Genomic DNA, 27,956 nt, shown 5'->3' with positions numbered 1-27,956 from the left:
CTGTCATACGAAGAAGCGAAGTTGCCACTGTTGCCATTTATCAAATATCTCTATATACTTTATTTTAAGTATAGCTCAGGCAACGAATCGTTTTTTTAATTATTTATTACCAGTAAGATATTTTATACATTCAAATTTAGAAATAAGGATAAAACAAAACAAAAAAGATATGTATAAAACTTTATAATTAATTCCACTTCAAATTGTGATCAGTGTATACCATGTTTATAGGACCACTTCATAAGTTGAGCAGTTAAATACGTAGTGTATCTGTCAAACACGTCAAAAGAGAGAGAAAGAAAATTTGGTCCCACCACATCAAAAGAGCCGACGGTTTCTGTCGCTACTCGGCGATCTACGTACTGTGCTTATATGTAGTTATAATGAAAAAAAAAGATTTTTTGAAAATATTTAAGAAATACCCTGTAAAACCATATTTTTTTTTATAAAATCCCTGTATGTATAATTATGAAGCTTGGTAGAAACTTCAGCAGCACATTCTGCACATAAAAATATAAAGTAGAAAAGTTCGTATAAACTTATGTCATAAAATACTTCGTTCCGGAGATACAGGGTGTAGAAATTTCATTTTTATTAATACAATAATTTTTGAACTAATGTCGATATTTGGATGAAAATTGGTATCTGGGGTTTTAACATGAGAAATTTGATTTCGATGTCAATATGACTCCTACTTGTAGAGGGCACCACCTATATGTTTCTTTACTGTTTTCAAGAATAATAACTTTTCGTCCGTCCCTGTATTATACTACTGAGTGAAAAAATATACATTTACGCCTTATTTAACGTAAAAAATTGGCGCCGGGAGGCACGTATAGCCGCCCATACTAAAATATGTTAATATCTCGAAAACTGCGACTTTGACTGATTTTGATGTTATTACAAATTTTGTTGCAAATATTATTCCTAATCTTAATTTGAAAACCGCGTTTCGCTAGCTACTGTAATTTTGGAGTCACGATTTTTTAAAATGTTTAACCCCCTCCCATACCCCCTTACCAACCCCCCACACCCACCAAAAACTAATGGCCAGATTCTCGGGTGCCACAGTATTTTTGGGCCAAATTTAGTTAAAATCGGTTCAGCGGTTTTTGAGTTATCGTGTTGTAGAATGTTTAGGAGGGGAGTTAATCATCGCGACCTTATAGATCTATTGTGTGTGAGTTATCCTGTTACAGACGGACAGACGGACAGACAGACAGACACCATGAATATATTTTGTATTTAGGTCATTCATGACCCAAGTAACTCATTTTGAGTGAAATTAAAAAAACTTCTTTTTTGCCGATCCTAATAGCCTATTATATATATTGGTATGGTCGGCTAAAAATGTCTCTTGGTAAAAATAATTATATAAATAAATATTGCACAAATTATTTTATGTATTTTAAAGCCATCTTTATTTCTAGACAAGTATTAAGAGAGCAAAGTGCAAATCTAACTTCTTGTTATAATTATTAATGTATTAATTTTAATGAGATAATCACCCTAAATATAGGTACGCAGGGGTGTGGCACTATTATTATTAACACTTTAATGTAAAATTTACCGAATATTGCTTCTCTTCTGGAGCTGGTACACTAGAGCCGGGTTTGTTCTTGTTGGGAACGGCGTAAAGAGCTTCTATCTCGGCTTGAGTGAGCTTAATGGGGTTGTCTTTGACCACGTCTCCCTCGCAGTATTCGCTAACATCTTCGGGAGAGTTATCGCTATATTTCACAGGGATATCCTCGTTCAAAGGAAAATCGTACAGAGATTCCTCGTGGGGTTTTAGTCTAGCTTCAATCTTTGGCGAAGGTTCATTAAATCCACCTTAAAAGATAAACAAAACATATTAAAAATGTTAAACAGTTATCGTCATTTTGTGGTTGTAATGTAGAATGAAACGAAAAGAAACAAAATGTTATATCCACGATCAATTCAGAATGTAAAATAAAAAAATGACGTAACTACAGAGTGTTCCAAAAAAATAGTGCCTATCGTATAGGTCCGATTTCACTTTGTTTCGTAGCTATAAGAGGTTAAAGTCTTTTTTTACTTCGATTTAGTATAATATCCTTATGTACAGGGTGGGTCAAATTCGACGCTTTTAAATGGAAACACCCTTTTCTATAGGAGATAGACAAAAACTAATATCGGTGTCCGAGCTCAATTTTTGTCAAAAACATGATGGTGAAAACCGCATATCTATATGTGACCGTTTCGGAGTTCAAAAATATGCATTTTTAACAAATCACTGCAACTTTTTTGCTATGGAAAAGTTTGTATTTTTATGAAAACATTTCCAAAGCACCTTTTTACGTAGAATTTAATAGTTTAAGTATAATTTTTTTGAAATTAATAATTTAAGAATTATCGACAGAAAATTTGATTTTTTATATGGGACACCCTGTATATTTTTAATTTATTGAAAATAATTTAAAATTACCTTTCCCAAAATATAACACACTTGATATTTGGCTCGATTCCTCCTCGAGATATTATAGAGTATATAAAAATTCGCACGCTTTAAACAAGTAGGCTTTGAACGGCACCGGCTGTAATGCAAAAAAATCTAGCTGTGAGCATCAATTAAAACGAAAATAATATTTGCTATGAGAGGTGCAGAATTTTATAACAATTTAAAATATATTTAACCAACATCAACACAGTTAAACTATATCTAATAACAATAAATATAAATAGCAAACCAATGAGATTTTGCTACAGGTGTTCGACATATCGACCGTCTTCTGTTATGGACAGACGGGGTAGTTTTTCAACATTTCTCGCGGAATTCATTAACTCAGTAGGGGTGAAAGATACCCTCTCTTAACTGCTAAGTATTTTTAATTCTTGCTAAGATTATAGGGAAGAATTATTAACCTTTATTCTTCCGCAAATATATACATAGGATTAGATCCATGGGCACTAAGTCAGGCAGCCTCGAAAGCTAACGGCTGGGATCTTGGTTAGCTATTCAATTATTCTTGAAATTGGCTGCAAACATTTGCAGATAACTTCAGCGTTCAGAGGCGGTGCGTCGTCTTGCTGGAAAAATATGTTTTCGAGTTCCATTAAAGGCAAATCATCAATAAGGGGTCCAAAGCCTACTAGTTAAAAGTGGCGAACTTTTAAAAATTCTGTATTTCAAAGGGGATTATAACAAAATATCAAGTGTGCTATATTTTTGGAAAGGTAATTTTAAATTCTTTTCAGTTAATTAAAAATATAGACCATCTATATTTTTAATTCCAATTTTAGTCCAATAATTTTAGTCCCAAATAAAAAATCAATTTTTCTGTTGATAACTCTTAAATTATTAATTTAAAAAAAATTATACTTAAACCATTAAATTCTACGTAAAAAGGTGCTTTGGAAATGTTTTCATAGAAGTACAAAATTTTCCATAGCAAAAAAGTTACAGCGATTTGTTAAAAATGCACATTTTTGAAAAACACCCCGTAACTCCGAAACGGTAACAGATATTGATGTGCGGTTTTCACCATCATGTTTTTGATGAAAATTGAGCTCCAGATACCGATATTAGTTTTCGTCTATCTCCTATAGAAAAGGGTGTTTCCATTTAAAAGCGTCGAATTTGACCCACCCTGTACAGGGTGTCCCACTAAGAATCGCTCTCGGCTGTATCTCGGAAAGTATTAGTCATAGGGAATGCGAAGGTATATGTAATTTTAGCTGATACTAAAGAGTAATAAACGCTTAAAAATTCAGCGAAATCTCTTTTCAAACCAAAGTGATCAGCAAAATTATAATAAATACGAAAAAATATGCCCTTAATTACATTATTTATCTAATACGGGATCACTAGCCCTCTTGATTATGACCATTCTTATAAAAAATAAAATAAAAAAGATTATTTTATTCAAAAAATTGACGATGTACCAATATACGATACTAGGTGTATTAATATCTAATAATTAAGATATCAATGACAGTGAACAAGAAACGACGCCTCAGTGAATTCATGGTAGGCTTTGGAAAAAAGTTACTTTCAAAGGGATAGTTTAAACATCAAAATATTATTATATCAACATTTTGATAGTCCCAGAAAAAAGATATCAAGGTGCGGTTTTCGCTGACTTTTTAAGCTTTTATTACTCTTTACCATCAGATAAAATTACATATACTATCGTATTTTTTTTTGAAAAAACGCGCAATGTTTGTTAAATTCTAAGACAGCGCCCCCTAGCGTCTACATTCCAAACTTTATTATTATTGTTTATACCTATAATATAGAGTAAGAAACGCTCTTTTAAGCGAGCCCCCGTTTGTTGGATTTCGGTTATTCAGTCCGAAGTTATTAATATTTAAATAAAAACAGATCTAACCTCCCCCCACCACTTTATTTTGGCAGATATATGAAAATGAACAAAAAATATCCAAAATTTACTGAAGATTATGAAGCTATTATTTATAGTACCAAAGGCAAAATTGGCAAAATTGTGTAAAAACTCCATTTTCTTATTTTTTATAGCAGGTACGCCCTCTAGCGGCTGTTCTACAAACTTGAAAATAATTTCCAGCAATTTCTCATAGCCTCTTTAGTAATAATTTTCTTTTCGCAGGCCCTACGGCAAATACATTCCGAGATACAGCCGAGAGCTATTCTTAGTGGGACACCCTGTACATTTAGCGATTCCATTAACACTTTGAGGGTAAAGGTTACTATAAGTGTTACATATTCTAATAGGGAAGTTACCAGGGACGTGCATAAGGGTTATCAGTGGAATCTTTTTCTAAAAAAATGTAGTCCGCGGACTTTTTTCTTCGATTACAACAGTTATGAAGACATTTTAATGGCGATTAAAAGTTGTCTCTTGATATTTTGTGGATTTCGATCTCCTTGGTGGGATTTGGTCGCAATTTTATAATTTGCCTTAATTCAAGTCTAATAGCAACCTGAAAATTTTGTAATGTTATTAACTGGCCAAAATGTTAACAAAGTACTCATTGATTCCTCATCAAAGAATATGAAAAAAGTTCCTGTAAAAATGGGCGAGAAAATACAGTTTGCTTTGGTTTGGTTTGGATTTTACTAGCCAGAGAAAAAAGTCAGTGGCCCGCATGTTTATTTAGAAAATTATTCCAGTGATAGCACCTATGCACGTCCTTATGTAGCTTTTCTTTTAAGTTATGTAGTTCTTAAAGTAATTTTCACCCTCACAATCTCATTCGAATCACTACAGGCATTTGAAAGGAAATTATAATATATCGAAAAAGAAGACTATACCCCCTTGTAGATACAAAATATAACAGAACTGGACCTACGACTATGTTAAGTCACAAAACATAGTTTCGAGAAAAACGAATTTAAAGTTTTGTTTAGCTCAGGGCCGGACATTGGACTTAATTTGATTTTAAACAGAGTATTTTATTTATTCCTACAGATAGCGTAAAACGAGAAAGAGCAAAGGATAGAGTAGCAAAAAGTTAAGTAACTTGAGATATATAACATAAATATGGCAATTTTGGATTTAACATAGTTTGCTTCTAATGGTGCGTCCAGACCTGAGGAGTCGAGTGCGAGACGAGCGCGAGACATTCCAAATTTGCGGTGTTTTTCAAAGGGCGGAGGGGTCTCGCAAGAGCCTCGCGACCGTCTCGCGAGACAACCCACGGAGCCTCGTTGCTATCCGTCCCCTGTCGGTTTTTCGACGGCCGATCAAAGAAAGCTCGCGGCCAAGTCTGGACGTGTTTTTGGTAGGCTCGCTCGACTGCGAGATATTAGCTCTGATATTAGTGCATATTGAAATGGAGACCTGGACAGAAACAGATCAGCTGAAATTCATCGATTTATATAAAGCAAAACCAATATAAAGAATCCAAAAGATAGAGAATATTAAAAAAAAACAATAAACACGATGCGTGGGTAGATATTTCACAATCGATGAATAAAACCTTGGGAAGAATATAAAAGAGAATTATTAAAAAGTGTTTAAGAATTATTAAAAAATAGAAAAACTAGAGAGAAAGTTAAAATACACATTTTAAAATTATTATAGAGTATACAGGGTGGTTCAAAATAGTGTTACGGATATAACATGGTTTTTTAAATGTAATACCCTATTTTTTATATTATTTTTAGATTCTGCGTAAAATTTTATAACTTTTTTTATGTATTATGTCAGGTATAATGTTATATATGTACCTAAAACGGTATACCCCTAAAGCGGCGCGCAAACCGGAGCGGCGGCGGGTGCGGTGGCTGTGCGGTCACAATGCGATCGCGAACATCCGCACGCCACCGTGCGTCGTACATAACAGAGCTAATTGGCGGGCAGTGTCAGCACCGTTTAGGGAAGATTATTACAAATTTTCATTTTTAATAATAATGAACATTGAACAAACATCTTTTTTTTCCAGCGTCATAGAAGTATTAATTTTTACGTGATTGACAATATAACAACGCCATTTTAACACCTGGGCATAAAAGTAAAGCATTTTTACGCGTCAAACGTATAACCTCGCCACGAAATGTATCATTTTTACTCCTAATAGAACAATATACTATTACTCTTGGCTTTATTAGATAAATCATATAAAATTGGTTGCACACGCACTTTTTCAATATTTTTTTCTATATTACACATGCTAACTAGGGTGATTCTACTTGTTAACTATCGTGCGAACTGGCGGGTAAATGGTGCTTGCAGCGTTCTAATCTACTGTACCGCCCGCACCGTCCGCAATGTTCCGCGCGGTAGTTCGCTGCAAGAAAAGGCGGGCGCGTTCGCCAGATCGTGGTAGTGTACCCTCTTCAATTTAGTTACATGTACCGTTACTGTCCGCAAAGCCACCGCATCCGCCACCGCTCTGGTTTGCGCGCCGCTTGAAACTAATAGTTTTTGTAATATTTCAATTTGATTAAACAAAAAATGTTAGATTTCAGTGTCGTAAAAAATTGTTAGTCATGCTATTGTTTTTGAAATTGGAGTTCTAAAATTTGTTAAGGATAGTTTTATAAGGACGAAGAAAAAGATATAGGTAAAGACATTTGAGTTACATGCTACAGTGTGTTCAACATATATTTATGAATTTCGACTATTTGAAATTAAATAATCTCAAATTTTTTAAATGGAACACCGTATGTATTATCATTTTTTTTTAATAGAATTTACAAATTATGCATCACTGACACTTTTTACCGTACCGAAATCTAACATTTCTTTAAACAAATTGAACTATTACAAAATCTATTATTTTAGATATATAGGTAATACGATATGCAAAAAAATTTACCAAATTGTACGTAGAATCTAACAATAAAATAAAAAATAGGGTATTCCCATTAAAACATATCTATAAACCTATATCCGTAACACTTTTTGAAGTACCCTGTATACTCTACAGTAATTTTCAAATGTGCTTTTTAACCTTTCCTATAACATTTCTATTTAACATTTTGTTCTAAAAAACGAATTTTGGAAAAGACGTCGTATCTCGAAACAAATGAAGGGTAAAAGGGGAAAAAATCGACAATGAATAAAATACGACAAATCAAATATCATGTTAAAGATACAAAAATTTATTACTTATGCGTTATTATTTGCTGCAGGTTTTTCATCGGACATATTTACACAAACCGGTCACCTTTCACTATGATCCAACCATAGGATCCAACTCGCTTGTCTCGCGGCAGGCTTGCGTCAAAAAATGGATAGAAAATGTCTTGCTCTCGTCTCGCACTCGTCTTGCTCTTGCCTCGCTCCTCGTCTCGCGCTCGTGTCGCACTCGACTCATCAGGTCTGGACGCACCATAAGGTACAGATATTGATATGTAAAATAAATCTTATTTTTAAGTGAGGAATCTCCCCAAGAGAGATGGCACATGCTTTTTGAAACACACTGTATAATGGTGGCTAGAGTTGTAAAATACTCGAGATTTTAAGTTTGGAAAACGTTTCCCCCAACTGAGGACTGCCGTACATTTTCTAGATGGACTTCCGTTTTTCCTGACAGGCAAAAAAAACCGACAGGCAAAACGTTGTGTAGATTACGATTTTACAAAACATATATTAAAAAAATAAAAAATAAATCAAATAGAACTACTACCATACCTTCATCGGAGGTTGTAACAATAGAGGCAGGCCTACTACCTAGTCCAGCGGCCGGAATGTTGAGTGAGATACTAGAAACTTTTGTTCTTTTTGGCACTATTAAAGAATCGTCAGTCTTATTTTCGTTTTTGTGATTTTCATGGTTTCCTGAAAAAAAAAATAAACAAATTCAATTTAAACTTACTTAGCCACACGATACACATACTTTTTCTATGCTTGTTTAGTACAAACATCTCCGGAAACATAATTTAATCTGTAATTTTACAGTCTACGATAGAATATAATCTGACAATGACATCTTGTCATGTCATTTTAAATCAAATTTTTTTTAGCTGCCTATGATACGGTATGGAGAGAAGGACTACTGTATAAATTCCTAAAACTTATCCCCTGCAGAACACTTAGTTCTCTCCTAAATAATATGTTATGCGATAGGTTCTTTCGTGTAGTAATGGACCAGAGATACAGCAACAAAAGATCATTAAAAAATGGATTGCCTCAGGGATCTGTGCTCGCACCGGCTCTCTTCAACCTTTCCATTTTCGACATTCCAACGACGACCAGTAGAAAATTTGCGTACGCCGACGACCTTACCCTTGCCGTAAGCTGCCCGACTGTAGAAGAAACGGAAGCCGTCTTGACAGACGACTTGGAAGTATTATGGAAATACTATAAAAAGTGGAGGCTGTCTCCGAACCCAAATAAAACTGAATGCATATGTTTTCATTTAAACAACAAGCAAGCTTCTCGCCGACTTAGCATATACTTCAATGGAAACCCTGTTAAGCACAATCCCACACCAAAATACCTAGGTGTTACACTTGACAGAACTCTTGCCAGAACTCTTACATATCGGCCACACCTAGAGAAGACGTCAGGGAAGGTCAGATCCAGGAATAATATCATACAAAAATTATGCGGATCGACATGGGGATCTACTGCCTTCACCCTCCGATGCGCAGCACTGGGTCTTGTATTCAGTACTACTGAATACTGCGCACCAGTCTGGCTGAATAGCCACCACACCCACAAGCTAGATGTACAGCTGACTTCAACCATGCGTGATGAGACACGGGCTGTATAAAAACTACTCCCTCCTTCTGGTTGCCAACACTGAGCAATAAAGCACCACCAGAACTAAGAAGGCAAGAGAGTCTAATTCGAGAGTACAAGAAAATTATGACGCATACTGACCTTCCTATACACGAGGATATAAAACTTCCTTCGCTTGTACCTTTAACCCCCTCCTAAACATTCTACAAAAACATCCTGATTTAAAACAGACAATGACCAGAAGAAAATTTTGTGAATACTGTTACGGTTTTCGTCGGTTCCGTGTGGATAAAAAGTCTTAATTTATTTAACACAATTTATTTTACACTAAGTTACAAAACAATAATGGGTGCTAGGCCACAGCAATGTGGTGGGCAACCAGGAAGCAGACAGACTCGCCAAAGACAGGGCAGGGGAGCGGCCGTGGCAGATGACCCACCACTTGTGACGATCAACACACTGAAGGAAGCTATAGGAACTGCCATCAAAGCCAAGCAGCAAGAGACGTGGCAACACCGTGAGGACTGCGATACAGCTCGAAGACTATGGCCAGTGGTAGATAGCAAAAAGACAAAACAACTACTAGAGCACAAAAAGGACCTAGTACGCATAATTGTAGGTGTCGTCACTGGAAACTGTCCCCCAGGGGTAAACCTAGTGAGATGGAAAGTTTCCGACGACGATTACTGCAGAGAATGCGGAGAGGAAGAAGAAACCATAGAGCACCTGCTGTGCCACTGTCCGGCACTGGAATACCGACGCTTTAAAACTATAGGGCAAGGTTTTTTGGAGGGACTAGAGGAAGTAGCAGAAGCCAACATCAGCAACATCGGGAATTCGGGAATCAGCAATTGCTTTCGACAAGCAGCAAAGCAATTCGACATTCAGCAACATCGGGAATCAGCAACATTGCAAAGAGCTGGAAGTGCTTTAACGCAAAGTAAGAATGAGAGGAAGGTTTGGTACAATAATACAGGGGTATCGCAATAGGCCCAACGCCTCCGAGTGAGGAATCAAACATGATCCCAAACCCTAGCAACCTAACCTAACCTAACCTACAAAACAATAACGATAAAACACTTAAAGAACTATTTACAAACTTATTTACAACTATTTATCTAAAAGGGCTTTATTTGAATTTATTTTAAAAGGCGCGAGCACGACTACCTACACTGTTTCTATCCTCCTCACGCCCCAGGCGTCGGTTCTTATACGAGAGAAACTTGAGAGAAACAGACAGTCTAGATTTTCTTAGACCATTAGGTGTATAGAGAGGGACGCTTTCGATTGTTCTTGTTCATTCGCCGCCATTCGTGTTCCTCCTATTTATTCGATCGGCTGAATCATTGCGGTGTCTCTTCTTTGATGCGATTCCAGAAGGTCATATGGGGACGGGGCAATTAGAACGGGGCTGATTTCGGCACAATATTATTAATATTTATAAAAAATATGAGTTAGAATTTACAGAATCCGGAATACAAAGTTAGGGAAGTAATTTCTAGCTTAAGCCGAGTAGAAATAACGTTACGAATTAATGTGTCTTGTTTTTTTTAATTCAGAGTACAACTTTTTCCAATAAAAATGAAAGTGCATCCATTCCTAAAATTTTCTCAGGATCTTCGAAGTGATCAAAATCTTCAAAGTGTAGCTTATGTATTAAAGTATTAGATCCACCATAAGCAGTTCTGCGTTTAATCCATTTTCTATCAAGTTTTTTACCTAATAAACTTTCTGTGAATTCTATTGCCATTTTGAATCAATTCAAGTCTTTCAAATCAGTTAAATTCCTGTGACTTGATCACTTGAACTTGGTCGTGAAAACCCCCCGCAGGAAATTATAATTTTCCTCTTTCACAAAGTGGCGAAAAACTTTATTAAAAACGGACGACGGTCTACATACATCAGTTATGCGTGTTTGCGTAGGTTCAGGAATTCGGACCATCCATTGGTGTCCTACATTTTCATCGTAACCGCGCTCAACTACTTTTTGTATATCGATTAGTGGGTCTTTAGGTGAAACAAAAAGTCCGAAGAACGAATGCATTATCGCGAACGGGCTAGAAAATTGTTAGATAATTGGTCTACAACGAATAATAAATAATAGTAATCAGGTCGTTTTGCATTTTCTATAGATTGGCGATTCTTCAGATCGTATCTCATTATAATTTACCTAGCACATAAATTAAAAAAAAAACGCCAATTTAAAGGCCGCCAAATACTAAATGTAGAAAATCTAGAAGACAAATAGAATGTTTGGTTTGGAATACAGAAATCTATCTTCAAGAAATTATTTTTTCTGATATTTAGAATTTAGAACTGTAATTAATATAAAAAATCTATAAGTTAGTGTTTTACAGTTACAGACGGGATAGTTGTTAGGTTGGAGTTGTTTATGGGTTGGAGTCTCTCTCTTCTTTATTTTTAAAGGCATTTGTTTACTGCATAAAAAATGATGATTTAATATAGATTTTTATATTGAGTAGAACTGGTGCGATCGAAACATTTGAAAGAACAGTTTTTTGGAAATAGATTTGTGTATCTGGAAACTTATTATTCTTTTCTAGTTTTTCAATATTAGGTATTAATTTTTGACAAGTTTTATGTCAATTTTTATTAAATGACGTTTAAGGTTCGACCTCGTCAAAAATAGCATCGATTGTCATTCTCCAGCTGTCTTTGATGCCGTTTTTTTTATCATACGGCACTTATGAGTTTATTTTATCATTCACGATATCTAAAAAATATAATAAGTAAAGCTTCTTTCAGAACCTCGAAATCAGTGGAATAAATTAATAGTTTTAATTAGCCGTAGAAGTTTGTTCACCTAATTTTAATGTAAGCATTTAGAACGTCATAATTAGTGGCAGTAATTTTCAATTATTGGAAAAAGTTAACAAACTTTTGACTTTTGCACTAATTATACTTCAAAATTTGCGGGGAATGTCATTTTGACCTTTGATTATCACCGGTCAAGAAAAATTTTGGTTAGAAACAAGTTAGAAATCAAAAATTTATTGTTTTATAAGCTAAATATTATGCTTTCTCTATGGATACAACAGACTACTGCAAGCTGTTGCTAGGATATTTAATTAATTTTAATTGTGTTCTTTAGACATTGTGAATGATCGTAAACTAAAAAGTATAAAGTGAAATTGAAACCACTAATTTATTCCACTAATTGGGAGGTTCTGAATCCACAATGTTTAAAAAACAATTAAAATTAATAGAATGTCCTAGCAACAGCTTACGTTAGTCAGTTGTATCCATAGAGACAGCTTAATATTTAGCTTATTAAAGAATAAACTTTTGATTTCTTTCTAACCACAATTTCTCTTGACGGAAGATAATCAAATGCCAAAATGACATTTCTCGCAAATTTTATATAATTAGTGGAAAAGTTTAAAAGTTTGATAACTTTTTCTACTAATTGAAAATGTCTACCACTAATTTTGACGTTCTGAATGCTTACATTGAAATTAAAGGAAAAAACTTCTACCCCAATTAAAACCACTAATTTCGGGGTTCTGAATGAAGCTTAAGTGAAAATTACTATCACTAATTTTAAAGTTCTGAATGCTTACATAAAAATTAGAGGAACAAACTTCTACGCTAATGGAAACCACACGAGGTTCTGAATGAAACTATAAGTTGTGCTTTTATGAGCTTATTTTATGTTTGGTATTTATTACTTTTTCGGTAATTGGTTTTGTCTAGAAGTGGTAAATTTAGAAGGGTATTGTGTCAGAACCTGAATTAACAATAACATTATGGCGAATTTCAGAAAGACCGTAAATTAGTTAGTTGTCCAGCATGCAGTAGATCTGGGTCAAAAACAGAGTAAGTAATTATACAATATATAGGCATAATACACGTTATGTGCAGTTTCCATTTAATTATGAAATTCACTTAGAATTAACTAATTATATATATTTTTTTATATTTTAGCTCTTTTTTACTACTTGTTCAAAATAATTAGGATACGTTAATTAGACTTAAGTGTTTCAGTAGCGTGTCGATATTTTTGTTATTAAATAATTATTAAAATTGTTCTAATTTTGTTACAAATATATTTTTTAACAATTATAATACATACTCTTCATAAAACTCCTATGGGTATTTAGCCACTTTCGCTGTAAGAAAATCTACAAAGTAAAATAGTTATTTTTTTACACCACTTTTGAACCGTTTGAAAAAACAGCTATTTTATTTTGTAGATTACCTAGTAACATTTTTTGACAACGGAAAACAAAACCAACAAATGATCTTAATTTGTTGGTTTTATTTTCCGTTTTCTTTCACCTTTCTTAATAGTTTCATTCAATGATTTTGAATAACTAAATTGATTTTATAGTTCTTTATAGAGTAACAAGCAATAATTTGAAATATAAAAATGCCAAAATAATCCGACCTATATAAAATTAAATTCTACAGAAAGTGAAAAGAAAGTAAAAAAAACTCACGTCTCAAAAGCAAATATATTTATAACTCCCCTGTAGTACGTCTATACCTCACGACTTGTTTCGTTTATTTTGTGAAAACTACTGTTTAGGCTTGCCAAAGCCGCTCCAGACGCATAAAGCATTTTTAACGTAGGTTTCTGAAAAGAGGTCGAATGCCTGAGGTCAGTCAGCTTCTCCAGACGATACGAGCGAGCCTTGGCTCACGACAAGTAATAAAAATACTACTTTTTAAATTTAAAAGTCCTTAAAGTTGCACACATTTTTCCCGTGTGAGCGAAAATACCTAAAATCTAATTATTTCTAAATCCATATACCGTATAATCGAGAAAAAAACGGCGTCAGTGATGGCTATGAAGTGAAGATCGCGGCGCCGGGAGGCACGTATAGCCGCCCATACTAAAATATGTTAATATCTCGAAAACTGCGACTTTGACTGATTTTGATGTTATTACAAATTTTGTTGCAAATATTATTCCTAATCTTAATTTGAAAACCGCGTTTCGCTAGCTACTGTAATTTTGGAGTTACGATTTTTAAAAATTTTTAACCCTCTTCAAACCAAACCAAACCAAACCCCCACCAAAAACTAATGGCCAGATTCTCGGGTGCCACAGTATTTTTGTGCCAAATTTGGTTAAAATCGTTTCAGCGGTTTTTGAGTTATCGTGTTACAGACGGCAGACGGACAGACAGACAGACAGACAGGCAGACAGACACCATGAAAATATTTTGTATTTTGGTCATTTATGACCCAAATAACCCATTTTGAGTGAAATTCAAAAAACTTTTTTTTGCCGATCTTAATAGCCTACCATACCTATTGGTATGGTCGGCTAAAATGCTTAATGTGAATATCTTTTGAATTAGTAATGAGTTATAATATCATATAAAAAAATTATCACATTGTGGCCTACATTATATGCACACATTGCACACCACTGAAAATAATAAAAATGAATGTGATTTTACTATACGAATCGATTTTTAAAGAGTGAATTTGATATTCTATAATTCTAATTCACATCTAATTTACAAAGAGATTTAAAAAAATCAAAAAAGTTTTTTTTGCTGGTTTTCAAGAAACTGCAAGAAACAAAAATAAATACTTAAAATAGGGGCCATGTTGCAATAACTGCAATAAGTATTCACCAGAGAATAGCGAACTGTTACCATTATTAAGTTATAATATTTATCATACTCGTCAGGTAATGAGGTGTTTGTTAATAAAATGAATATGTCCAAGATATATGTTATAGGAAACACGTAAATAATACGCAGAACTGAATAACAGGACTGAACTATTAATAAACATACATTTCTTGCTATCTGATTAAAATATTTTAACATAAATGCATATTTAGTAGGTTGGTAAGAAAGCTTTTTCTGAATTTTCAAATGTATAAATTATCTTTTTAAAATACCTTCTTTATCAAACGGTTAGATGGTCTAAAAACTATAAAACAGATGTAAAATTTAAATTCAAAAGTCGTTAAAATATCAAGATACTTGGGTCTGTTTCCTAAATAAGAAAATTGGTTGAAGATATAAGCCACCGAATCATCGTCGGTAGTCCAAAAAACACACAGAGGGTCTTCCATGTTCCATATACAAGTTCCATTTTTACAAATAAATGCAACTTAAACTATTCCAAAATTATTTTGAAGGTAATAATTAAGGATTTCTAATATAACCTAGGCTAGATTAAACATGAAAAAGAAAACCAAACAACTAAAATAAAGAGACAAGATTTACCTGGGTAGCATTCGGCAAATTAAGCTACAAATTAAAAAACAAAAATATCCACAATACCTCATACCAGAGTATACAGTGTGCTACAAATTCGAGGTACGAGCATTGGTATCTCGGTAACTGTAAGATACAAACATGGTTAAATTGGGGCAAAGTTGCGCCTTTGGGATGTTTACCAAGATGCCATCAAAAAGTTTTAAGAATTTCAAGGATTGCTGAGCTTTTGAAAAAAAAAATTTTTTTGAAAACCAATTTTATTTTTCCCTGTCGTTACTTGTAAGAAAATCAAAAAACTAATTGCGCATTCTTATAGCCACTTTATTAGGGGCTATCTGATAGTATTTTTAGATTTTCAAATTAGCTGATAATTAATGAGATACAGAGGCCAACTTAATTTTTTAAATACGGACCCGCATTTTTTATTTCAGTTTTTGAAAAACTCGTCTCCTGAGTACAATATGCCACACTTAATATTTTTTTCTGTTTCGGACATTTGAACACAATTTATTTACTAATTTACAATTTCAAGTCCGGCTCTGTTTTTTAATATGTATATAATCGATTCATCCTTACAATATTGATAAGCTTTCAAACTTAACAATGACGTGGGGTAAAACATTGAATATGGAAAATCAAATACAATAAAATAATAAATAATAATATACAAATTAATACATAATCACGTCATTTGTAAAAGTGAAATCAATACATCTCAACATTTACAATAAAGAGTACAAAACGCATTCGGCAGTATAAGAAGATAGTTTAAAGAGCTATAAATAAAATTGAACGAAAAATAAATTTGTGCAATAGGGAGGGTGGTAACCTGTAGAGCGTTAGAAACTAGTTTGTAGAAGTTGATTTATTTATAATAACTACGATTAATATTACGCATATTATTAGATCGCACACTGAGATTTCAAATTCACAATAAAAAAGTTAAAAATAATATCTTTAAATTGCTGACCTGGATATAATTTATTTGAATGTTCCAATTGGCTCGATTTTCCTTATTCAATGTTAATAGCGCTGATCAATATTGGTGCGATGCATATAATCAGATTAAATCATTTAAAAAACCAGAGTCGGACTTGTAATTATTTTAAATAATAATTAAATAGTTTCGTTCTTGTTAAGGTAACCAGAATAAAAAAAAGTATAAAATGTGGCATATCATTCTACTCAGAAGACCGAGTTATTTCTAAGCCGGAAATAAAAAATGCAGATCCGTGTTTAAAAAAATTAAGTTGGCCTCTGTATCTCAGAAATTATCAGCTAATCTGAAAATCTAAAAATTCTATCAGATAGCCCTAATAAAGTGGCTATAAGAATGTGTAATTAGTTTTTTGATTTTCTTAAAAATAACGTCAGGAAAAAATAAAATTAATTTTCAAAAAAATCCGTTTTTTCCAAAAAAAACTCAGCAATCCTTGAAATTTTTAAAACTTTTTTGATGGCATCTTGGTGAATATCCCAAAACGCAACTTTACCCCAATTTAACCATATTCGTATATATTACGGTTACCGAGATACCAATGCTCGTACCTCGAATTTGTAGCACCCTGTATAATCAATGTACACTTCCTGTACTTATTTTTTAAATCAAACATGGACAAGGCGGCAACACAAAAGCACAAAAATCAATGTAAGGAAAAACGCATGTAAAGAAAATCGCAAAAACTGGCATAGAAAAAAGAATGAATAGATCATAAATAAAACAAAAGTAAGAGAGAGAGGTTAGAAGAGACGTAGCAAAATTGAAATGGAAGTTTGCCCGTCATAATATCAGAAAAAGGGACGATCGATGGAACAAATGCATTATAAACTGGAGGTCCTGAGAAAATAATAGAAATAGATGAAGACCTCAAATGAGGGCGATCTGAAGAAACATACAAAAACTAGAAGGATGATCACAGAGAAGAGGAAAAGATTAGGGTAGGCCTAACGATGGATTGAAGAAAACCTAGGATGATTGGTGGCATCTTTAGCATACATTGTATTTATTATATTGTCTTATATTTGAAAACAAGCAATTAATATAAAATTCAGTAAAAAAACAAATCTGAATTTATAGGCGTCAGGTAATAGGATAGTATATTAGGAGAAAGGCTGAAAGCAATATCGCGAGACGCCTGACTATGTTTACCGTTAAGAACGTGACGATTTACGAGGTATTTGAAAAGCCTTCAATTTAAATACTCATCTAAACACGGCAGGTATTAAATAATTCCGATTAGAGTCGGCTCGCTACTTTGTATTCCATCGTTTTATATCAATCTCGTGTACGTGTACGTTTACCAGCAGCTAGATTAGAAGTTCTTAATTCCACCTTAAATCAGATAACAAAAAAGAATAGACATAATATTTCATTGCCTTTTATTGGCAAAATTCAATGTTATGTGTATAACTGTGCTTATGTTGTCGCTTTAGGCCTTTAACATCGTATAATCAAAAACACGGGGTCAAGATGTCTCGGCAATGGCGATAATGACAACGATCTTCATTTCCAAGCCAAATCTGACGCCGTTTTTAGGGTTAGGAGTTGACGCCGAGGTTAGGAATCGCGAAACTATTACTTGAATTAAGTTATTTTGGTCCCATTAAGTTTGCAGCAAATATATTTTTTGATGATCGCATTACTCTTTAATTTGGCCATTTCAAAAATGTATATTCCATTTTTTAATTTTGTTGCGTCACTGTTTCTTAAATTATGGCCAACCTTTATACTCCAAACAATTTTTTATCAAACCAAAATCTTTACTGTGTGTTAGACTTGTTTACACTTAGTTTCACTTTTAAAAAAGAAAATTTTCAAATACATACTAAGAAATTTCCGAAGACATACATTATTGTGCTATATTTTATAATTGAGAGCCCAATTTTTCCGGCACAGTTGGCTGTGCCTCTCTTGAAATATTCGATTTACTTCCAGACTGAAAACGTATTCTTCCAGTAAATTTGGTTTTCCTCCTTGCTACACTTGGGTTTTTAATGCCTTTCCTAGCCGTGTGTACTATTTTCCGATTTAAAGATAAAGAGCAGGCCACTCAGCCAGTTGTATACGAGGGAAAATCGCTGATAGAACTATATATATCGTGATATATTCTGAGAGCTTGGGCGCTTTAAAAAGCATCACCATGTAATCAGTGAGATCGAAAACTGTGATGAACTGCGTCAAGGCGGAGCCACACTGTGATGAGTATCAGGTCATAGCAATGTGGCGAGCAACCAAAAAGCGAACAGATTCGCCAAAGAAGGAGCCAGGGGAGAGGTCGTGGCAGATGACTCACCACTTGTGGTGATCAACACACTGAAGAAAGCTGTAGGAACTACCATCAAGGCCAAGCAGCAAGAGCCGTGGCAACACCGTGAGGACCGCAAAGACTGTGACTACAGGTCGAAAACTGTGGCCAGTGGTAGATAGCAAAAAGACAAAACAACTACTAGAGCACAAAAAGAACCTAGTACGCATAATTATAGGTGTCGTCACTGAAAACTGCCCTACGAGGGTAAACCTCGTGAGCCAACGACGATTACTGCAGAGAATGCGGAGAGGAAGAAGAAACCATAGATCACCTGCTGTGCCACTGTTCAGAACTGAAAAACCGACGCTTTAAAACTTTGGGGCACGATTTTTTAGAGGGAGCAGAGGAAGCAGCAGAAGCCAAATCAACGACATCGGGAACTTTGCAAAGAGCTGGAAATGCTTTAACACAAAAAAGAATGAGAGAGAGAAATGGTACAATACAGGGGTATCGCAATGGACCCAAGGCCTCCGAGGGAGGATCAACCAGGTTCCCAAACCCCAGCAACCTAATCTAACCTAAAGAGAGTCTTTAGGTTAGTTAGTTAGTCTTTAGAGTAGTAGGCTAGTCTGTTGCACAGAGGTGCAAGGTGCAACCTACTCAAATTAGACAACAAACTGTTAACATTTTTTTCTGTTCGAATTATACATGAATGACTTGACGCCATATACAAAATTTTCAGGATAATCTAAAAGATTTTGTTGTAAGTTAAGATCAAAGAATGTTTTCTATTTAGCTCTCATGTCAGTTTTGGCAATACCTTGTTCTCCTAGATACCCATTATTATGAAAAAAGTACTACTTAGAGCTCAAACGCACTGACAACCAGGTCGCAGCGACCAGCATTTGATTTAATGTTGTTACTGGTCGCAGCTTGATTTTTTTTTCATTTGATTTAATGGCCTGCCCGTTGGCTGGTCGATGCAACCTGGTCGTCAGTGCGTTTGTGTGAGCCCTTAGATAATTCAATAAACATATTTTTTAGACTAGTGTGATATTATTGACGTATAATTAAAAAAAACTCACTCAAATTTTAAATAATTTAATTTGAATCATAATATCAACTATATACCTATCATCAATTATTGATGATCCACCGGCAATCCTGAATCGGAAGAACGGTACAGAGTGTAATGTGTGTATGTGCGTCTTTTCAAAGAAATGTTTCGTACAATGATCGTTGTGTGTGTGTGGTTGATATTATGATTCAAATTAAATTATTATTTTAAAAATGTTTTTTTTTGCTTCTGACGATGACAGGAGATATAACTTCAGGACATATACTTAAAACGTAAACATTATTTGTCGATTAGCCAAATTTGTTCTACTAGTAAAAGTCCGCTGACAAGCTGGTTTCCGTCTGGATTCAACGCAGTGGTGTTGGGAAATTAACTGTTTTATTTTGTAGATTTTCTTCCAGTGGGGGAAAGCAGAATTCTTTTCAAGAAAAGAAACATATGTGAATTCAAAATTAAAAAGAAAAAATCTAATAATAAATAAGTAGTTTACTGTGATACTGAACCAAAGAAATTCTGCAATAAAACTCAAGAGACCTTTTTTAATATGGTATGGGCATTTATTTATCATCCTTCTGTAGTTCATATAATGAAATAAGACTGAAAATAATAAATACTGGCTTCTACAATTAAGTACAAAATTTCACGATCCAGTCTTAATTAAACGTCATCTGGTTTACGGCTGCTTATTTTTATTTTAGATTCCGACGAAAAAAAATTAATTGGAACGGTAACATTTAGCAACTATTTTTAGAGATATTATGTAGTACTCGGTTAGCCAGATTATATTTTTTCATGTAAAAATGTGTTTTTTGATGAGCCGATAAGACAAACAATGTCATAAACAATATTTCCTGGCTTTAAAATTAGCCTTTTTCTTACTTTTTCTTGAGTTGTTACAGAAATATTTACACTGAATAGTATTTTTTGTAAGGATTATACAGGGTGAGTCCTAAATAAGAGTAAATAAATTCAGGGCTGGTAGATCTCGATAAAAGAAACATATTTTCTCTTTACCGGTTTTCAATTCAAAATAATGGAGATATTTTACTTCGAAAATTTCCAAAAAAATGATTACATTTTGAAAACCGCTGGATCTTTTCTGGGTTTTCTTGTAAATTGTCAATTTAATCTACTACCTATGTTGTCATATTATAAAGATTGTGTTTTTTAATTAAAAATTTAAAAAAAATCCAAATTTTTTTTCAAAAAATTCGAAATTTTCAAAAAAAGAAATTTTGAGAAAAAAAACCTCATAGACGTGTTTCCGGGGTCGAAATATACCACATCTAAAAATATTTGCACTTATTTAAGACTCACCCTACGCCAAAGGAAACGCTTCTCCTTAGATTTTTACTTGTAAATCATTTAACCAATTTTAGTTTAACACAAATGGTTTTTTATTAGTTAGACAAGTTTGTTTACAAATAAAAATCCACTGAGAAGCTAATTTTCATTTAGATTTTAATTCAGTGGCATTTTACAAAAAATATTTTGTTATTTTTATCGCTTTTCCAACAATAAACTCTCTCTCTCGTTACAAAAGTACAACTCTCGTTACATTAATAACATTGTTCACTGATTTTTTACGTTAATAAAAAATATATAAACCAACAATGGTGTATGAATAATAAAAACGTTTTATTCATACACCGATACACAATTATTAATAACTAGCATGTACCCGCGACTTCGTTCACGTCGAATTAATCATTTGTAATTTGTAATGGTGATATGATAAAGCAAAGCAAGAATTTCCATTAACATACAAACTGGAGCAGAATCGTGGTTAATCAATTACCTAATTTTTTGGAACACCCTGTATGATTTTTTACAAAAATTTCAAAATATGTAAAAAAACAAAATAAATTATACGTGTCCAAGCGTTTTCCCAACAATCCGTTTTTTAAATAACAAATATTGTAATATTTGAGGGGCGTTTTCACCCTGTTGGAATTTGAGATTCGAGAAACCCCTCCTTATCGAACCTCTACACCCCACAGTCAATCCGTTTGCCAAAATCAGCTTTAAACGTCAAGCAGTTTAAGCAGAATCGTGATTACTCAATGGTTCTATTTTATGAAACACCCTGTATACATTTTTAAAAAATCTTAAAATATGTAAAACAACAAAATAAAATAAACGTGTTTAAGAGTTTTTCGGAAAAACTCACCGGTTTTTAAATAAAAAATATTCTAATATTTAAGGGGTGGTTTCACCCCCTTAGAATTCGAGTTTCGAAAAATCCTTTCTTATCGAACCTCTACACCCTAAAGTCAATCCGTTTTCCAAAAATCAGCTTTTTAAGTCAAGCGCTTTATGCAGGATCGTGATTAATCATTGACCGTGATTAATCATCGAAACACCCTGTATACATTTTTAAAAAATCTTAGAATATGTAAAAAAAGAAAATAAAATATACGTGTTTAAGCGTTTTTTCGGAAACTTGACCGTTTTTTAAATAAAAAATATTGTAATATTCCACCCCCCTTTTTACCCCCTTAGGGGATGAATTTTAAAAAATCCTTTCTTATCTCACGTAAACATCATAAAAGGAACCCCTGTGCAAAATTTCAGCTTTCTAGGGTCAAGGGTTTGGTCTGGGCGTTGATGAGTCAGTATCAGTCAGGACAGTCAGATTTATATATATAGATCATAAAACAGTAAAGAACGAATTGGATTGCTTAATAACTTTATAGTACAATAAAACCAGAAGCAAGCAAAATTAATATATTCACTTTCTTTTATTAAATAAGTTGATATGAAAGCTAGTACAGGTAAAATATTGATATACTTTTACTAAATTCTATATATTGTGTAAAATAATGTGTAATTTAGGTAAATAATATATTTTGACTTTGTTTGGAGATGGCAACTTTAGAGATGACATTTTATATGTAAACTTATATAGTGAATGTAATCGATCGTCACTTCTAAGTTAACTCTGATGCAGTTTCCATTTTTGATTATCAACAAATAATAGTTATTTTATCAATACTTTAGATACTACCAAATATTTTTCAAAGGAGACACTAATAACAAAAATGTAGTAAAATAACAATTTAGTTGCTATTTAAAACAATGTCTTGAACATAATAATTGTAAATGTTATTCACTTACTGGCAGATGATTTATGAGTTTGTGTCTGTAGAATCGATAAACGTCAATTTATGTACATAAAATCTGCTTTCACTTGAATTACAAATCAATGCAAAGTAAAGAGAAACATCTATTTTCGTCCAGTGGATAATTTCCAGAAATGCTTACAGTTCGAACAAAAAATGTATTTAGAGTTTGATTTTAAAAATGTAAATAAAAACGAAAAATTCTTTTATTTAATGAGGCTAATTTTATGTAGCTAAATAAAAAATCTACAAAATATTCGGATTGGGAGCAAACGTGATTGCTAACTTTGATAACTTCAAAACCACGAATAAGTTTTTCATATTAGTCCAGTTATAAGGACACAAAAAGACCCAAGTCTCGACGTAATTTGTGGACCTTGACTTTTTAGACGGATTGTGTAGCTTTTGGGGAGTAACACGGAGAAAACACCGTGCTCGCCCAGCTTTGGCCTAAAAAATGACTCCAACTCGCCTAAAAATCAGCTTTTCGCAAATATCTGCCAAAATATGCAATTTACAGAATTTTTGTTGGAATAAAAAATGAAACTTAGGTGATTATCTACAAAAAAGATCCTGGCACTTTTTTTCGTAAAATAAACGGTTAAAAACCGCCCTAAAGTTTGACCCTTTAGGGCCATTTTTAAGCGTAGTAGTAACGGATGTTCCGCTAATATTGGCCGAAATTGGGTATGTAGATGATTTTCATGATCGACAAATGGAAGATTGGGTTCTTAGCTAAAAAAAGGTACTGGCACTTTTTTTTCGCAAAGTTGTTCGTACTTTTTTTATTATCAAAGAATAAGACAAAATTCAAAGAAGTTCCAAAATGCAATAGCTGCTGATTCTACCTTTTAAATCAACTTTGAATCATCAAAAAATATTAAATTTTAGTCGAGTTATTAAACAATTTGTCCTATCAATCAATGATACGCTCATGAAATCTATCTTCGGAGCGTTAAGACATGAAAAAAAAAATCAGAGATCTTCGAGGCGGAATATCTCAAAAACTACTAATACTACGTAAAAAATGATGAACCATTTTTGTAGGTAATTACCTAAGCTTCATTTTTTACTCCAAGAAAAATTTTGTAAAATGCATATTGTGGCAGATATTTACGAAAACTTATTTTTAGGCCATTAAGATCCTTTTTTTCGGCCAAAGCTGGCCGAGCACGGTGTTATAATTTTTCCCCAAAAACTACTCCCCAAAAACAATCCGCCTAAAAAGTCCCGGTCGATGAATTAGGCCGTGGTTTCAACCTTCATTTACTGGACTATATTGAATTTCGAATAAAATCACTTAAAACATGTGATATGTTACTGAAAAAAGAACCAACTTTTTTTCGAATTTTAAACTACACCGTTTACAAATCATTTTTACTTAATATAAAATATCTTCGATTGTCATTCCCCAGCCGTTTTGACGCTGTTTTTTTCGATCGTATAGTAGTTATTTGTTTTAATTATGAAAGTTACATACCTACTATTTAAATAATTTATTCGAAAAATGTCGAATAATTGCAGCAATGGCTTGGCCTCTAAGGTTCACGCCTGGGAATTAACAATTTTAGTTCAATGAACGGAAATGACTTCTTGGAATTTCCTATTCATCCACCATTTTCCCCTATAAGTTAAAGTCTTAATTACTTCAGAAAACACGATCTTGCAGGCTGAAACAATGCCCTCGTTCTATTGTGCGATTCACCTGTAAAATTCTCTTTGCTCTTGCTAAACGTAATATTTCGCTGTACCAATACTGACATCAATTTTATACGATTATAAAGATGATCTCTCGAAGCTTAGAAAGCTTAAGACAAAGATGTCTACTAATTCACGATTTGATTCGAAATTGATCACGATTATTATCGAATGGATTTTGGTAAGAGAGTAAGAGGTGACATTGTCCGACAACAGAAATAAATTATATTAATAGGAGTAAATTTTACTTTCCAAAATATGATAGAATTTACCAAGGAATTTACTTGAAACAAAAAACCGATAATACTCGAACGAGTAGCAGAGTTAAGGCGCGTCTACACATAATGTTTTACCTTACGTCGCGTCGTACCTATTCAGTTTGCTCATGTAAAAGACCAAACCATAACGTGGTACACTGAGGCTTCCAAAACCAAAGCAGGGACAGAGATACGAGTATTTGAGCCAAAAACTAAATACTCTGGACCAATGCTGGGGATGCTAGGCAGAAATCTACGCTATCGAAAGATGCGTAAAATGTATCTTAGATAGGAACTATCGAAAACAGGAAATAGTCACCTTATCCGATAGTCAAGCAGCATTAAAAGATGTCAGTAACCAACAATTCGAAGTTGGTCAAGGAATGTCTAGAGAAACTGAACAAATTAGTAAAAGAAAATAAAGTCCTCCTACTCTGATGGGTGCCCATTAAGGGATAGAAGACAATGAAAAAGCAAACGTTCTAGCTAGAAAAGGAACGAACACTCCACTAACTGAGCCAGAACCGTTCTGCTTTCCAAGCGGAAACCAACTATAAGCGGAACTCAAGAACCAGGAAGACTCCATTCGTAACCTGGAATGGGAATCTTCTAACGATCACTCGAAAAAGTTTCTCAGAACTTACGACAGAAAAAAATCAAAGATTTTCGTTAATTTCAGTGAGAACAATCTTCATTAAAAAAACATTATATTCTCAACTGCAAAAAACCCATTATAAAATATAAACACTAGTGGACTATATAGACTACTGGAGTTCCAAATTTCAAGAATTTAAACAAAATTATTCTTGAAGGAACACGATTGTAAATAAAAGAAAAAATGCATGCTATTCGAAATTAATTATGCTCTTCCGTGCAAGTCTTTATAGTTCCTTTATTGACTTTTTATAGAAGACTTCAGGTTTGGTAATTTATTTTTAAGACAAATCCACATTTCCTCAAATAGGGTCGATTATTCGTGCTCAATAGATTTTATATGTATTCACATTATTGAAGATAATTTATCCTTAAAGGCAGTTGCTGACACATTTAAAATATTTACAACTATTAAAATATAATGCAACTTTTAAAAAAATACTGAAACTTTAATGGAATATTAAACTAAATTGAAATGCAAATAAAATTATAAGATTCAATAATAGACTAATTAAAAATACGCAACTAAAAGGAAACAAGAGCAATATTCTCCGCCATCCTGAAAATCTCGCGTGTACACGATAGAAAACTACATAAACAGGAAATAGCGATCCAAGTTTAGCAGCTGGCGCTATACTGTCGTCCAGATTTAAATAGATGCGAAATAAACAGATCCTTACCCTCCACACCACAAAAAATATATATAAGAGATGAAAAACATGAAAAGGAGTGATATAAAAATACAATAGTACCGTATAATCGAAAAAAAAACGGCGTCGGCGATAGCTATGAAATGAAGATCGCTGTCCTTTTATATGTAAAATTATATGGGGAATGTCATCGATGTTCATTTCCAAGCCAACTGGACGCCGTTTTTTTTTTCGATCATACGGTATAAACTAACAACATAAATTGACAAATTAATGTAGAAGTTATAATAAGAAATATGCATTCTATTGAACTGTTGTTTTGTCTCTCCAATATGCAACTCACCGCACTCACAAGGTATCTGGAATTATTGTACACTCTTTCTCTTGTTATGGTTATTCCGGCTTTGTTTCTGTAAAAGCACTTCTTTAAGAAGTTCCAGACTTTTTTTTCATGACAAGGGGCTGTCCTTTTAGCAAAGGACGGACAGGACGGACAGACAGACGGACGGACAGACGGACAGACAGACAGATACCATGAGAATAATAGGTCATTTATGACCCAAATAACTTATTTTGAGTGAAATTAAAAAAACTTTTTTTTGCCGATCTTAATAGCCTACCATACCTATTGGTATGGTCGGCTAAAAAAAAGACAACGCCATTACCCCAGTGTTGCCAGAATTGAAGGACTGAAGGATTTTTATCCAAAAAGAATACAATATGAAGGTTTCTGGCAGTTCTGTACTATAAAAATTGTTAAAATATGTAGTAAGAATATTTATTGTTTTTCCTACATCTAGTTTTTCACTTTAACAACGATTAATAATTAAAGATGCCTCAATTTAAAGCAATGTTGCTGTCAAACCAAGTCCACAATTCGAAAGATGTTAACATTTAACAAAAAATTAATAGATACATTTTTATCTTTCAACACACGTCTTATTACACACATACCATAACTAAACTAAAGTTCTTGATGTTGAAAAGCAATAAATAGGTAAACGGAAAACATACATATCTAATAAGTCAGCTGACAGTCAGCTACATATTTGTATGACAGTCATAGTAAGATGATTTTTATGAAACATAAAAAAATACTGTTGTCGAGTATCTATCACAGCATTTTTGATCGTTTTTTTAAAGTTTATTTAAATGCATCGGTGTCTAAAAATGACCAGAAATAAGTTTTTAAAAATTTTCTCCTAATTATAAAATTTGATGTATTTTATAATAACCAAACCAAACACGAAATTTGGTGAGTTTTAACAAGATCTGGATTTTTTTGTGAAGTTGAAGGAATATGAAGGTTTTTTAAGGCTCCGTTGAAAGTATTCGCTCGAAAATTTCTGGCAACACTGATCCACCCTTATCCTGAAAACCGCGTGTGTACAACACCAAATTACATAAACAGGAAACAGCATTCTAAGTTTACCAGCCGGCGTAATGACACGCGGCATGCCAGATTTAAATCCCTGCGAACTAGACAAATCCTAAACCCGCTATACCACAACAAAAACACAGAGAGAGAGGCGCATCAGAGGCTGTAAACTTTGTCAGAGGTACCAACCTGAACAGTCTATACAGAGCAGCCTTATTCTCAGACACATTCTCCACACTGATGCACGTTTCACCATTTATTACTGTTTCTGGTGGCGTTGTTTGATCTTTCCGTCATGTTGTGGGCACGCACCACCGTTGCAATGTTGTTGTTGTCGTCGTTAAATAGAAGAAAAAAAACAGGAAAAGGCGCGTCGGGTCGCGGCAAACCGACGACAAAACTAAACGGGAGAAGAAAGAAGGCTTAAGTTGAGTCGGACTGGCCGCGAGCTGAAAACACGGACGATCTATAAATAAATTCCTCCATCCGTCTGTACGCGGTTCATTTTTGTTTGCTACCTATATTTTGCTC

General features: G+C 33.6%; 1 protein-coding gene across 6 annotated transcripts in view; it reads right to left on the bottom strand.

Moving 5' to 3' along the window:
• The window catches only part of LOC115889701 (neurabin-1), a 61,256-nt gene extending 33,462 nt beyond the window's left edge, over positions 1–27,794 (bottom strand). For 2 of the 6 annotated variants that reach the window (XM_030909757.1, XM_030909762.1), the window contains exons 1-3: positions 27,615–27,793; positions 8,082–8,228; positions 1,571–1,833 (exon numbers count right to left, since the gene is read on the bottom strand). In XM_030909757.1, coding sequence (XP_030765617.1) covers positions 1,571–1,833; positions 8,082–8,228; positions 27,615–27,681 — 477 coding nt within the window. In that variant the 5' untranslated portion in view covers positions 27,682–27,793. Of the gene's footprint in view, positions 1–1,570; positions 1,834–8,081; positions 8,229–8,286; positions 8,393–27,614 lie in introns of those variants that run through there. The other 4 variants (XM_030909761.1, XM_030909758.1, XM_030909760.1 and 1 more) reach the window with 3 other exon arrangements.
• Between the last annotated feature and the right edge of the window lie 162 nt (positions 27,795–27,956).

This window comes from Sitophilus oryzae, unplaced genomic scaffold (genome assembly GCF_002938485.1).
Source record: "Sitophilus oryzae breed Bouriz unplaced genomic scaffold, Soryzae_2.0 scaffold_829_pilon_pilon, whole genome shotgun sequence".
Taxonomy (NCBI): domain Eukaryota; kingdom Metazoa; phylum Arthropoda; class Insecta; order Coleoptera; family Curculionidae; genus Sitophilus; species Sitophilus oryzae.
Note: the sequence above shows the minus strand (reverse complement) of the source record. Positions and strands in the feature narration are given on the sequence as shown.